At 36.4% G+C, this 14,924-nt stretch overlaps 1 protein-coding gene across 1 annotated transcript; it reads left to right on the top strand.

Moving 5' to 3' along the window:
• Positions 1–483: 483 nt before the first annotated feature.
• On the top strand, positions 484–6,765 carry SGMS2 (sphingomyelin synthase 2). Its single transcript, XM_042871396.1, has 5 exons — positions 484–1,136; positions 1,884–2,001; positions 2,822–2,975; positions 5,456–5,622; positions 6,423–6,765. The coding sequence occupies exons 1-5, from the start codon at positions 682–684 to the stop codon at positions 6,624–6,626; spliced, it is 1,098 nt and encodes a 365-aa protein (XP_042727330.1). The 5' UTR covers positions 484–681; the 3' UTR covers positions 6,627–6,765.
• The last annotated feature ends 8,159 nt before the right edge of the window (positions 6,766–14,924 follow it).

Here is a 14,924-nt window from a genome sequence, read left to right as displayed (position 1 = left end):
CATTGAGTGAATTTTGTAGCTAATCGATCTTAAATACAGTAGTGCACTTCTGTTTTATTTCATCTGAACTAACATTGACTGATCTATATGGGTAAACCAAGGTATAATATAGAGTGAATCTGTAATCCAAAAGGAGTAATTTTTGTTTAAAAAAAAAAAAAAGAAAAAGCTTTTGAGTAATAACATTCAATATTTTTGCAAAAACAGATTCGCTTTAATTCTAACAAGTGAGTGGTGTTAATGAAAACGTGTTCATATTGTCTACTCAGAAAAAAGCCTGAATTCATATTAGTGCCTAAACCAATCATATATCAAATTACTTGATAGGAACTGTTTTGAGTTACTTTTAAGTTTTCTTTTGACCGCGTATGTGAAGCGACACAAATAAACATTTCTAAGATTTGTTGACTATCACATTAATTGTTCTGAAGGTTCTCAATAAGTTTCTTTTTTTTTTTTTTTTTTTTTCGGGGGTAGGAGCACTAAGGGGGGGGGGGGGAAGACTTGTCTCCACAACTTGCTTTACACTATCTTTTGGCACAATGGACACTTTGTAAGAGTTTTGCCAATAATCAAAAATCATCTAGGAACAGGAACATTGGACTTCAAGGAGTAAGAGGCTTTAAGGAGCTCCTCGGAATCAGTCGCTTACAAAACCTGGTTTAACCCTGCAGCCTGGGAATGAATACTATCGAGACCGCAAAACTTGAAGACCATATGGAGGGTCAAAACAATGACTCTGCTAATGGATACACACGCCCTACTCTCTCAGTCAGCGAGGAGAACAAAAATGGCAATAACAAACCGAAGGGCTTGTCGAATGGCTTGCGAAAATCTGCAAAGAAATATCCTGATTACATCCAGATTGCTATGCCTGCTGAATCCAGGAACAAATTTCCTCTGGAATGGTGGAAAACAGGCATTGCCTTTGTCTATGCTCTCTTCAACTTGATTTTAACAACTGTCATGATCACTGTGGTCCATGAGAGAGTACCTCCAAAAGAGCGGAGCCCTCCCTTGCCTGACAAATTTTTTGATTATATTGATCGTGTGACGTGGGCTTTTTCTGTATCAGAAATAAATGGAATGATACTAGTTGGACTGTGGATATTCCAATGGTTATTTCTTAGATATAAGTAAGTAGCTGTTTTTACCTGCTGTGTGCTTCCCAAACGTTGCTTTCTCGCATTTGATTTGGGTAAAAGAAATCTGTGGTGGAATCTGTAGCAATATTATAGAATAGAGCTGGCAGAAAATTGGCGGAGGGATGACTTAATTAGAAAATGTTTCAGTGTCCACGTTGGATACAGAGATATGGGTGTTTCCTGTTAGTTCTGTAGTGTCTCATGATTTGAATTTGACACCTACATATGCTAGTCAAATTTACTTTGGAATTGAGTTTTCTAGAGTGTGATCATTGAAATTATAATGTTTAAAGAGAGAAAATCATGGTGATGTGGGTTTTTTTTTTTTAATCTGAGGAGAAAGCCATTATTTCCTACAGCTAAACTAGAAGCTTTTTCCATTGTCGTCATTTGCTTAAGCTATAGATATTATAAACATATGTTTGACTTTAACATGTGAGATGACGAAAGGTCACTGAGTCAAGGAATATGGTACCTGATATCACACCTAAATTTGTTAGGTATAGTAGGATCCCTATGGTATTTTAATTTTTTAATATAGTAAAAATCAAGACTGAAACAGAAAAAAGATTTCTTAGTATTTGACATTTAGAGAACGGAGTAGGAGATAGAGCTGCTCTGAAATTCTAGTGACTTAACTATCTAAACTAGATAAACTAGTGAAACTAGAGCTTCTTAACTGCTATATATATCGTGTGTGACCTTTGAATTGAATCTTTTTTTCCCCTTCACTTTCAGATCAATTGTGGGACGCAGGTTTTTTTTTATAATAGGAACTTTGTACCTGTACCGCTGCATTACTATGTATGTTACCACCTTACCTGTGCCTGGAATGCATTTTCAGTGCGCGCCAAAGGTAGGAGCCTTTGCTGCTTAATTCTTACATTAATCTTTACCTGAGTCCTTATGGCTCATTAGAGCAAATACTAAAGCAGATATTTCAGAGACCTTGGGAAGGATCTCATCAGTCCTGAGGTGTAGCATCATGCCTGTTCCATTTGATTATTTCCAGGTGGGACAACTTGACTTAACTCTTTCATCTGCTGCGTTTCTTATGATTCTCTATCTATTTGAAGATGCTTAATTTACATTTCACTGTTGTAGAGCTCCTCAAATGTTTCTCTCCAATAGCTTGCAAAATTACTTTGCCTGTAGCGTGCCTTATCAAGGGGTGGGAAGGGTAGAGACAGGGAAAGCTTATATGCCCTTCCAGCAAAAATATTTTGCTGCCATTAAAAGAAGAGGGTTTAATCGAAATCTGAAAGACTTGGTAGTTCTCTTGGATTTTTTTTTTTTTTTTTTTGGTCCACATGAGTATTTTCTTTCTGATTCTGAACGACCTGATTATCCCTTTTAGCTTTGTTGTCCTCAGAGTTGCCCTTAGGTGGCTAGGTGATACTGAATGTTTGCCTTTTTTTTTTTTTCTGAAAAGTAGAACTGATGGCAATTATTCAGATTTAGAGCAGGGTTTTTTTTTTTGTGTGTGTGTGTGTAAGTACTGAAGTAGTTGCTTCATTAGTAATTCTAAACTTAGTAAATTGAAAATTTGGGTGGGAGGGGAATAAAGATATTTGTGTCACTTTCTTCCTAACTCCACATATTGCTGAGGAAGAAGTTTATTCAAGTTACTTACTTTGTATCATAACTTTTCTTGTGTTCTTTTTCTGGTGGTCTAGTTGAATGGAGATTCTCAGGCAAAGGTGCAGAGGATCCTGCGACTGATATCTGGTGGTGGTCTATCCATAACTGGATCTCACATCTTGTGTGGAGACTTCCTGTTCAGTGGTCACACTGTAGTACTGACACTGATCTACCTGTTCATCAAAGAGTGTAAGTTATGGCATATTTAAATAAATTCTCATTGTTTGCATCTGTTGTACTAAAAAGCATGTGATAAAAGTGCATGTAAAACTGTTGCCTTCTAGAATTTATCAGTCAACTGTACACAAACTGTACATTTACATGTGTGAAAACAAATTGTGACTTTGCAGAGTGAAAATGGAACATGAGTGTAATAAGGCAGTATGGGCTTTAAGGGCTTAATTTGACGAAGACATTTGACTTGCAGCTTTATAAAAAGTGATTTTTTTTCTTTTAAGCAGGCTAGCATTTCATTGTTCATTGACAGGATATTCCAATTTTGGCTCAAAACACGGTAGTTAAATATGCAAGCTAACCTTATTGAATGCTGGCTGGCTGCTGTGCTGGGGGTTTGAATGGTATTTTTGTGGCTTGATTACATGGTCACTGCACACTTGTACTACGTCCAGAAGCAGTGTTTGTTCTTTAAGTGTACAGTAAGTTAATTATATCAAGCAGTGGAAAGCTGAAGGGTTTTGTTTTTTTTTTTTGTTTTTTTTTTTTTTACTCCTTGGATGGCTTCTGCTAGAGTCTCTTATACCTTTCCACTTGATAAGAGTTTGGCAAACACATAGGAGACATAATTGGGGTTACGACTTCCCTTTTTCTTGTGTAGTATTGTGAGATATGGACAGTGTGAGGAATTATCTTTGCACACACAGCACTGATTCTAGTTGTAGAGAATTGAGCACCTACTACCGAGTCTGATCTATGGTAAGCTGTACTTCTGTCCTAGGAGCTTGACTGCTTATAAATGCAGTAGTGAAGACTTTCCAGTTTACATGTTACAAATTGCAATCTTTTCTTACTGTCATGCTCCAACCTGTGCAGATGCTAGCTTGGGTGATAGTAATATGTCATTTTTACTGAAATATGATTAGCTAGCATCAGTTGAATTCTGTACTTTATTAAAATGCCGAGGGAGAGACGTTGCAGTATTATGCTATAAAAAAGCATAAATTAAGAAAAATACCTAAAAATACTAGTTCTAATATTGCAGTCTTGAAATCTGTGGATGCAAGATGGTTCTTAAACAGTAGTTTAAGATAAGAATAATCAAACTAATCAATTAGGCTTTCAAGTGAATGTTACTGGATGAATGGCATATGGAACTCGTTAAAAATATCAGTATTGCGAAAATAGCCTAAGAATTGACCTGTTTTCTACTTAGTTTTGTGGATGTAATTGGAGCTGCATGCTGTTCCAATATGCTTGAGTGCAAGGAAGAATGCAGATGACTCAGTATTTAGGGTATAATTACTAGCTATTATCGTAACAGGTTGGAAGACTAGTATCATGTGTCTTTGAAATGACCTCTGACTGCTGCCTCATTGCTAAGGATGTTTATCTGTGTAGTTGTCCTCTATAACTCGTGTTTGGTACATGCAGATGTATGAGAGATGAATAGCTTTCCTTATTTCTGTTTCCTGTATAATTAGCAAAACATCTGCTGAGTAGGATCTTAAGAAACAGATATGCTCTGAACTGCATTTTACTTACTGCATTTGTTTAAATTGCGTATTTTTTTGATATGACACGTGTCAGCAAAAGATGCATTAAGTTTTTATTTCTAGTTCAGTTTGGGACTTTTTTTTTCTTCATTCTTCCTTCCATCCTTTGCTCCTTCACTTTTTTTAAGTCATGAGTTTAGCTTTGTAATGTTTAGAGGCATCTGAGAACTTAATATTGTTGGCACATGCACGGAAGCAAATTCCTTCTGTAGGCACTGTTTTGCACAGGACTATCAAAGTGCTGCTGGATAGGTTTCAGATCAGTAGCTAGTCTGCTAGTATTGCGTAGAATTCAAGGCTGCCATTGGACCTCAAGGGAAGGGCTGACAAAACTTACTGCTGTGAGTGAAATGGAGCCTGTTAAGCTCTCAGAAGTTGTGAGTGGTCATTGGAAACACAAGATATTTTCCAATGGGTAGAGAAAAGGAGGGGGAGTTTGGCCATTAAGTGGCTTAAGTGCGTTTTGAAAAATAGCTTGTTTCACTTCTTATGCTTTCATTAAAAGTTAACTTTGCATACTGTGCTTCTCCATACGGTGTATTCTTTCAGAGTAGATATCTCAGTAAAGTAGCTAAAACTAAGAGTTAAAGTAAGGATGTATTTTTAATTTCCCTGTTTAATCTGTGATCTCTGCACAGTTTACCTTGATTCTAGATATTTGACTTGAATATACGTTACTTGAAGTACAGAAGACAGAAACAGGACTAGAGTCAAAGTAGGCAAGCAAAATAAGAGTGTTTTTCTACGATTTGTGGGAAAGAGAGATGAAGCTAACTAGAGAACTAGTGATAGTGCATCTATTCATCCCCCGTCTGTGTTGTATGCTTTACTACTCAATAGTCTTTAATCATCTCTTCTCATTTTTCAGTGTACCCACTGAATTGCTGTAGTAATATGTATGTTTGCTTTTGTTCTCCCTTCATCTCCCTATTATTACAGATTCGCCACGTCATTTCTGGTGGTATCACTTAATTTGCTGGCTGATGAGTGCTGCTGGCATAATTTGTATCCTTGTTGCTCATGAACATTACACTGTAGATGTCATCATTGCTTACTATATCACTACACGACTCTTCTGGTGGTACCACTCAATGGCTAATGAAAAGGTGAGTGGCAAATATGTTCAGAATCAATGTATGCCATGCATTTGTTAATTCTACCCTGAGGCCAAAGTGAACTCTTAACTTTGAAGGAAAAATAGAGAGTCTGTATCGAAGTTTAAACAAATTGGGCAAGGAGTTTGATTTTTACTGTGATTTAAGTAAATATTTCATGCTCTAAGATATTCTTTTTGATCTGTAACTGTTAGTTTTTAAAAAGTGTTCTTGAGATTCGGACTTAATGAAATTCCAAGAACAAAATGGTTTTTATGTTATTGTGGTTGTGGATATGCAGTATAGCGCTTGATCATCTAAGCTTATGATAAACATTTCTTACCAACCTAAAAATGCTAGACCATAATTCCCATAGCAGCTCTACTGTAAGCATCACTAGAAGGTACGTTTTTATAACCTTTTCAAGTAGGAATGTAGAATGTTCTGAAGCCTTGTAATCTATTTTTCAACTATTAGTCATCAATGAAAACGTGACATGCTTGAAAGGATGCTCACTCAAAAAAGATTTGGGTGCTTTGTCTCCCTAAACTACGTAGCGTTAGAGTTGCCCTTTGTGTTAAAGATGCTGAGTTTGCAGTACATGCCTGTATTATGATGCATATCTTACCTGAGTATTCACTGCTTTTTTCAGAATAAATGCAGTGTATTCACATGTGTTTCTGCAAGGCAATGTGTCTTTGCAGATATGTACTGTAATGTAGATTTTTTTTGTTGCTGCTGTAGAACACAGTAATTAATTAAACTTCTTGTCTCTGTGTCCTTTTCTTCCTTACCTGCTTCTGCCCATACAGACTCTAAAGGTTTCTTCGCAGACAAATTTTCTCTCTCGAGCTTGGTGGTATCCAATATTTTATTTCTTTGAGAAGAACGTGCAAGGATCTGTTCCTTGCAGCTTCTCCTGGCCAATATCGTGGCCTCCCAGCTGCTTCAAATCTTCATGCAAAAAGTATTCACGGGTTCAGAAAACGGGAGAAGACAATGAAAAATCTACCTGAAGAAAAGCATCTGCTCTGTTTTTTACCAAAATATTAATGCTGTAACCAAAGTTCTCAAGAGGACTATATTGTAACTGAAGAAGTGGACCAAACGGCTGTGCAATTGATTGGAAATAAATTGTAGACATGTATATTGCCATTTCATATTATTTTCCTGTGATCACATGGTGCAGTGTGATGTGCTAATAGAATGCACTGCTGATGGGATTTTTCCTTACAGAATATGGAGCAGGACTTTGCTTTACAAATGAGATAGAGGTGCCAAAGACCTTATTAACACTTTGGTTGCTAACTATCACTTGTCCCCAGAAGCACCCAAAAATCTCATCCTTAGAGTTCTGGAGTGTAAGGGCCAAAACATGCTAAAATGTAGAAGCATGATATCCATGTATTGAAGTATACAAAAGAACACACAGTTGTGGGAAGTGGTTTGTTGCGTTATCCTTGCTAATGAAGGTAAGACCTCTGTGTGACAAGACAGCTTGGAAGCAAGTCTTGACTTCTTTTTTTACATTCTGTGGGTATGGCTATCTTATGACCCTGAAATACTGCTACCACTACCTTCAATATATTGTATGATGTACCAATTTTTACATTTTTATTAGTATTTTATATTTAAACTGTTGTGCTACCTGATGACTTTGCAAATTAGGAATAGCTGCTAACATCAGAGCTCAAGGAGCCTAGAACTTTATTTTTTAAAAAGGGCACAGTTTCCAAGTCTAAATCTTTAACTGCAGTTTGGCCTTGCATCTGTAGCTATACAGTGACTGTTGGTGTATGTATATGCATACGCACACAGAAGCACATGCTGATGTGTAGGAAGACATGTTAAACAAAACTACTTAACTGAAAAAGAGTGCTCATACTGTTCTTAATTCAGGCAAAAGTCCCATTGATCTCACCTGCTTGAGAGACCAGATCTGGAATGGGGCTGTATTTAAAATAAACTTTTAGTAGCTATTTCCTGTTGAAACTACATAGCAAGTTTGCTTGGGGGCCGTAGTTCTGCATTTAATTTGGTTTTTCTACCTTTTGATGCATTTTTGTGACTTAATTTAAAAAAAAAAAAAAAAAAGCCAAGGTAAATGCCTACAACAGAAGCATTTCTTCAGTTAATATGTAAAACCATTTGGGATTGCGTTTCACTGTGGTATAACTCCAAGTGCAAATTCTTTCTTTTTTTTTTTTTGTCCTGGTTTCAGTTCAATTAGGATGGTTATATATGCATGTTGGCTGAGAATGTAAGAAACTACCAGTGTAAACATGTAACACAGATGCCAATTAACAACTACCTGGTTCTTGTTGTTTTTCATTGCTTTGTATTGCTGAGAAAGCAAACTAGAAAACTAACATACTATCTTTACCAGTTCATTTCCGCAGTTAATTGTTTTTTTCCCAAGTCTTCAAGTTAAGCCTGATAGCAGAGCAAAAGCTGCATTAAGAGTTGAAATTATACTGGTATAAAGGAAATAGTGTTTATTTTAAAAGTGTCTTGAATTGAGTGACAAGTATGAACATAGTTTATGAGAACTTGTTTTTAAAATAGGGCAGTTAAAGTATTAAAATGCAATACAGATTATTCAAATATATATTTTGTTTTAGTTAAGGGGATCAATAGCTAAGTTGTACATTAAAATGTTAATGTTCTTCTCAAATTTTTGTGCATTATCAAAGTACAATACAATAAAAAACATGTTCCTTACAGTACATCCTTGGTAAAATCTTAGCTAAGAAAGACATTCTGCTCATGTTTGTTTGTTTTTATTTTAAATAAGATGCTCACAGTTTTCAAATATGCCTCGGGAATTTGTGTGTGTAAACATGGCTGTATTTTTGCTTGCTTCTGGCAGAACTTGAGTAACTAAAAGGCTGGTATCAAAACACTTCTGTCAGAGTACAAATGAATTAGTTCAATGAGAGACTATAAATTTCACAAGATGGTGTTATATCGGTGTAACTTCACAGAGCATGACATTTTCTGAAGCTGAATACTGGCTTTGATATCTTAAATGTGTTCAACTTAAGACAGCCTAGAAGTCATGAATAGATTTCACTGCTGTTACCTGTGCCTTGAAAATAACGTGAGGTAAAGCATTCCTGTAAGGAGCTTAAGCAGTGGTATTCATCTGGTGGCTGAATAATAAGTACTTGAGTAGTGTAGATAACTAATTGCACAGCCACTTCTGTGGGATTTCTGTAGTGTATCTGCCAACTAGGATTTCTTCATGCAGGCTTAGATGGGTTTTCCTGTTGCAATGAGGGAAAACGTGGAAGAAGAAAAATGGAACAAAGTAAAATTTTGCTTTTGTCGGTAAGCGTGAGCTTTTCATTCTGCTGCTGAGTTTGATAGAAACCTCTGTTGTAATGCAGAAGAGAAGTAAATGACAACCCTAGCTCAAAGTGCTTGATTCCTGTTCTAGCTCAGTTTCACCTTAGGTGCTTAACTTCACTGCACTGTATCAAATGCCTCCAAAAGGGTGTGTGCTTACTTTACAATTTAAAAAAAAAATTCCTCTAATATCTTTATAGCTTTAAATTGTTCTTGCAAACATAGTGCAGATGTGCTTGAAGACTTTTTATGCCTATGTATATATGGTGATGAAGTAGGGTAAGTAATTACTTGATAGTGCTTAAGGCTGTAGTAGTCTATCCAATACAAAACAGCTGGTAAATAGAAGTTATTTTAAGAACGTGGAGATCATCACATATAGATTCTGTGAAGCAGAAAATAAGATTTCCTCTTAGGAGGGAAAAGGATTGCAGTGAGTGAAAACAGAAGAAGATTTGGATTATCTTAATGTACCAGACGCTTGACTATAAGCCTGTTTTGGGCTGTGAAGGCCCACTGTTTTTCGTTATGTCTGTAAGTATCTTTCCTGGAGTTATGATGATCTCTTACAGATGTCATGAGCTGCAGCTGTACTGTGACTAAATAAAATGTTCCTTCTCTCTACTGAAGAGCATCTACATGTTGAACTATGTAGGCACTTTAAAAACGAAACAAAAAGCTACAGTTGTGCTTCTGTCATATCACTATGATTTGAATGCTGTTGGGTGCTCTGCATTTACGAATCAAACTTCTGAGAATGCTTAACTTAAAAACCAGGATTTCTTAAATTCAAATACCGAGCTGGGATTTAAAAGGTAAACTCCAGTGTATCAAGAAATGAGCTGCTATGTGGTAGTGCTGCAGATGCTGATTTCCAAGAGAACGCGCCAGCCAGAAATGATGAGCACACTTGGAAGCACTTTAACCTGACATTTCTGTGTGCTTAGCGCTCCCATGTGGACGCATATGTTAATCATTGTTAGTCATTCTCCGTTGCTGTTTTCTTGGAAAGAATGCTGCAGCTGGGGTATAACAAAAAGCTGTGCTAAGCATTGCTATGAACTCTAGCATTGGTTTTCCTCCTTCCTCCCCAGCCCCACTTTTTTTTTTTTTTTTTTTTTTTAAGAGGGGAGGGAAAGACTTTAAAACGTTGGAAACCTTCACATAATTGAGAAACAAAGCTCTATTAGTAAAGACAGAACTAAGAGGGTATCTTAGGACATGAGGGAGAATTCTTTTAAGAGGATTTGGAGTAATCTCATTATCTGTTTCTTAAATCTGAATCTGTTCAAACTTTCACCCATTGTTAGTGTCTGGCTAGACGATTTATCCTGCAAAAGTCTGGTACCAGACCAAATCCCTTGTCCTGTTTCATTAGACATGAAGTATGATTTATGATTCTGAGATTAGATTCATTCATTTTCAGTGCAAGGTGAAGTCTTCCATTTCAGCTTGTGGGAAGGTTCCTTCAAGCTTTTTCTTACTAAAACTATCTTAAAGATTCAGAAGGTATAATCTTAAATACTTGCTCAGTATATTAGATGTTGTGAGCAAATGCTTGGAACTGGTTTTCACTACTGGGTGACTTCAGAGGCGTAGAGCTCTGTGCTCGTCTTTATTTTCCTTAGTGTTTTGAACTCAGCTAGGAGTCTCCTACAGATGCACAACACTAAAATGATCTGCGAGAGTAAACATTTCTTGTGTTCTAGACCAGGCACTAAAACTAGTGTGATTAAAGTTCAGTTTTTGGAGGGGGGAGAAAAGGAAGAACTTTGAAGAAAGTTACTTCTGCTGACCATTATTCCAAATGGCTGTCATCGCTTAAGAATACTTTAAAATATCTCTGTGTGCCTCTGAAGTAATTTTGCTTGTACATTAAGCTTCTTCTGTTACTTTATGATGCTTTCCAGTGCTAGGTGTGATAGTGCCAAGATGCTGAGAATGGGCGCCAATGAAAAAAGAGAAAACTTAGGAAAAGGACTGAAAAGGGGAACTGCTGTAAAGACAGTTCTCATTCAACACGGTGTCTGAGCTGGTGTTATTTCAAGCATGTGAGCTGCGCTAGAAGTGAATGTGCCTGCATATTTTAGACTCTCAGAGGATAGCAGGAACACTGAGAATACAATGGGGAATTTTATCTCCCTGCTTACTTGTAATTGCACTAGTGAATTTTATGTGTATGGCATTTAAGCAGAATTTTGAAACTTCAACACATCTTGCACCTTGGGTAGAGTGTCAGGACTTCTTTATTTCTGGTGTCATTATTTTTAGTTGGTTTTACATTCCAATTTTTCATAGTTTGTGGCCATTCAAAATGGTGCTTAGGTGTAGCGTAGGCTGCCTTGTGCTTCTGTCTTCTGCTTCTGTTGCTTTCTAAGTACCTTGATGCTGAGTAACATAATAGACATTTTAAGAAGGCTCCAAAATTAACAATAAAGCCAAAAGATATTGTTGTCAGACACACCTGCACTACTTGAAATTACTTCCAGGTGCAAAACCTAACATCCTAGGGAGTGCTTGTTTCTTTGCGTCAGAAATCACTTGCATTGAGAAATTCTTGCTCTGTGAATGTTTTATGGATATATAGATATATTTTTTAGTGTTCTGACTTAAGACAGCATGTTTCAGGTATGATAAAGATGAGGTCTGGTTGTTTTGTTGAGATCAGGGTTGCAGCCAGAAGCCTGAAAGCAAGAGAAATAGTTTGCTGATGGCTGCAGTTCTTGCTGTTTCCATGTGACTTTGAGGAGAACTCTAGAGGCTTAAGCAGGGCATTCCTCTCAACTGCAGTGTGGTTTTCATTCTCATCAATCAGCAGCTTTTTTGGCATCATTTTTTCCTAGGTTGAATTCCTAGCTTTAAATGTTAGTTGGAGCTATGCATCCAACCTGAGAAAAAAAAACAGTGCCAGGAAAACTGTTGCCTGCTTAAATAGCTGAAGGTGGTAAAACAAGAGTGCTGTGGTTCGTGCATGCTAAGGAGCTAATGTATGGCCTTTTTCTTTTTTCCTTGCAGTTTTGGAGTTCAGTTCTGCAAACGGTGTACAGTATAACACTTTAACAAATGGTACAACTTTAGGCCTCGTGTGCTGTAGTTTTTACTGATAGTTGCCAGCTGGAGCTCCTTTTCTTGTGATTTATTCACAATTAGCAAGAGTTGGCTCTTAAACTGTAAAATGTTGAGAACATTATGATGCTTCCTAGCACGTCAACTATTTTTTGTTAAGTAGATGACAACTCAGTGTTGTAGTTTGCTGTACACCATGAGATACTGGTGTTGTGATTTGTAAGACATTGCAATCTATGTTCACTGTATATTTAAAAAAAAATTGCACTGGCTGTAATTAAAAAAAAAAAAAGCAATAATGTAAGCAGCTTATAGCTTATATCATAAAAGGTGCTATCTGACATGATCACTTGCATTGTTGACCATGAATTTGGTGAAAATGTCAAAGAAATTTGTTCTGTGCGGTTTGCTCACTTGGCACGAAGAAGTTGAAACTTTATGGTCAGTGTATGTACTAAAGAAATGAGATTCTTGGGGCTACTTACGTGACCACATTCATCTTTTAAAAAAAAAAAATATCAGAAACTATGTCCATCTATGGTGCTAATAATCTCAAAAATTATCAAGAGCTGGTATTCTCTTATTGCCCGTGAACACTAAGCTGAGCTGTTTTGACACCTTTTTCAATAAAGCAATTTCTCTATATTTTAAGCTTGTTCTAAATGCTTTTTATAAAAATATGACCCTTTTCTATTTATTTTGTATGAAACCTACAAAAATTGTTGTAAATATTTTAAATGCAGGAAGAAGGCAGGAGTGTGTAGGGTAGAGGTTGGTCTGAGATTGAATTTTCTTAAGTGCTTAGGACAGCTATCCTTTGGAAACTTGATGTAAGATGTAAAGGATGTGGTATCTGTGATTAAGGCATAAACTTGGTACTTTTTTTTAAATGTTCTCTGGCTTCATCAGCATTGTTGAAACCTTGAAGACAGAAAATTGTGTGAGGAAATAGTCATTACTCTCTATTGTAGATGCAACTTCTGCTGAAATTATTGAAAAACAATCTTGTGAAGGAAGACAATGATGTAGCCTTATCTGAAGAGCAGAAGTGGAATTTGAAAGTGAAAGTCTGATGTGATTGTCAAGGCTATTTGTAGTAGTAGGATATTATGAGTCAATGTGAAAGCCTTAATTAAGATTATTATTGAGATTATGGCAGATAAGTTCTTATTGGTTTACGGCTTCATAAGCAAGCTCTTAAGATGAGAAATTCCTTGTGCCTTCTGGAGGTTTTTTTCCCCCTCTTTAGTTAGGGTTTCATGTTGCATACAATAAAGGTCAGTGCACTTCCTAATCATTCTAAATTGAGTCTTTAGGCAGCAGTATCTACATTTTCTCTCCGAGAGAAATGAAAGCCTACGTTTCTTGTTAAAGGCTCCCATATGACTGACAGTTGTGAAAGTGCTGATGCCTTTAAATTAGGCTATAGTATAGTTCCCAACTTTGAAATAAGTGTGATCCAGTAGTGAGAAAGTATGAAATCTTCCACTTCTGCACTCTTGAAAGTGCAGATGGGGCATCATGTATAGGTGTGTGATTGAGCAGTCTGTATGGGCAAGTGTGCCACCTGAGACACTGCTGCTTTGTTGTAAGACTGTACCTTTTGTATACTGAAAAAGTTCTTCCAAACCATTTACTTTTGTTACTTCAATAAACAAACAGGCTTCTCAAAGATTTGTTCTACAGAACTTCTCTTGTCTATGCAAAGACTATTCCAGGACTAGTTTGCTTCTATTTCCAATGAAATTACTCTGATCATCCAGTGAAGATGGAAAATCTAGTACAATAGTCTGTATTGTGTCTCACTAATTGATTTAATAGCAAGAAATTGGGAAGAGCTGAAGGGAGAGAACGAAGTCATCTCTAGTAGTTTTAAGCCATGGTGAAATATAACTTTATTTTAATTAGTAGTTGCCTCAGACAAAACTATCTTTTTCTGTTATTTAAAAAGTGCAATATAAGTAGAAATAATAGTACAAATAATAGCAGAAATAAATGGCTGCATGTATAAATGCCCTGCAAAAATGAAGCTTTTGTGAGCACATGGCAGGTACTGACTATTGGGTGACTGAGTGTGGATTTTCTGTGTTAGCATCTGCTATGAGTTATGGAACTATGCTTGTCAGTCTACTAATGCTACTCAGAACTTTGGAGCATCTTCAATGTGGGTTTTTTTGTTTGTTTGTTTTGTTTTTTTTTTTTTTGCAAACAAAGTGCCTGTTGAAATAAAAATCTAAAAGTTGCCTATAAACTGAAATACACAAACACAGCCTGTTGCTGAGGAAAATGAATGTTAACAACTGCTTAGAATAACCAGTCAACAGTCTAAGTGTTTGTGATAGGATTCAAAGGCTGTCAAAATTTGAGAGAAATGTTGTATTGCTTTGAAGAGTTGACTCTTTAAATTTCCAGTTCTCTTGCTTGGCATTAATACTGTAATTTGGTTATCTTAAAAGAAATGTGAATTAATTTGAACTAACTTTGATAAGTACTTCCTTAATGGAGGTTTTTCTCTTAGTGGGGGGAGTGGGTTGGAAAGAAGGAAAGGGGGTTATTTGCTTGTTTCATGGAGTTTTTTGACTGTTAAAAGCAAGAACTTTGATTTCTCAGTCTAGGGTGAAATGGATTGAGGAATGGACTTTCCAAATTAACTTAAGTGAATGGAAAATTTCTTTTACTACCTTGTAGTAGGACTGGGGAGAAATGATTTCCAAGGAAAGCAGAGTTACTTTCTCCAGTCACTTGTCAAACAGGCTTAGAAGGAGGTGAGGTTTGATAATTTCTATGTGGGGGAAAAAAAAAACTGTATAGAAAACTAATGATTTTTCATTAGCTAAATAGCTTAACTATGTATGGACAGACTGCAGAATGTAAAACTGCCCTTGAGACTCAGATTTTCT

This window comes from Lagopus leucura, unplaced genomic scaffold, assembly GCF_019238085.1.
Source record: "Lagopus leucura isolate 7727_CA_CO unplaced genomic scaffold, USGS_WTPT01 Super-Scaffold_100004, whole genome shotgun sequence".
NCBI classification, from domain to species: domain Eukaryota; kingdom Metazoa; phylum Chordata; class Aves; order Galliformes; family Phasianidae; genus Lagopus; species Lagopus leucura.
The sequence above is the reverse complement of the archived record's forward strand: the minus strand, read 5'-3'. Positions and strand labels throughout refer to the sequence as shown.

Coding starts and splice junctions, on each gene's coding strand:
- SGMS2 (XM_042871396.1), top strand. CDS start 682: ATGAATACTATCGAGACCGCAAAACTTGAAGACCATATGGAGGGTCAA. Junction 1,137..1,883: donor TGGTTATTTCTTAGATATAA/GTAAGTAGCTGT, acceptor CTTCACTTTCAG/ATCAATTGTGGGACGCAGGT. Junction 5,623..6,422: donor ACTCAATGGCTAATGAAAAG/GTGAGTGGCAAA, acceptor CTGCCCATACAG/ACTCTAAAGGTTTCTTCGCA.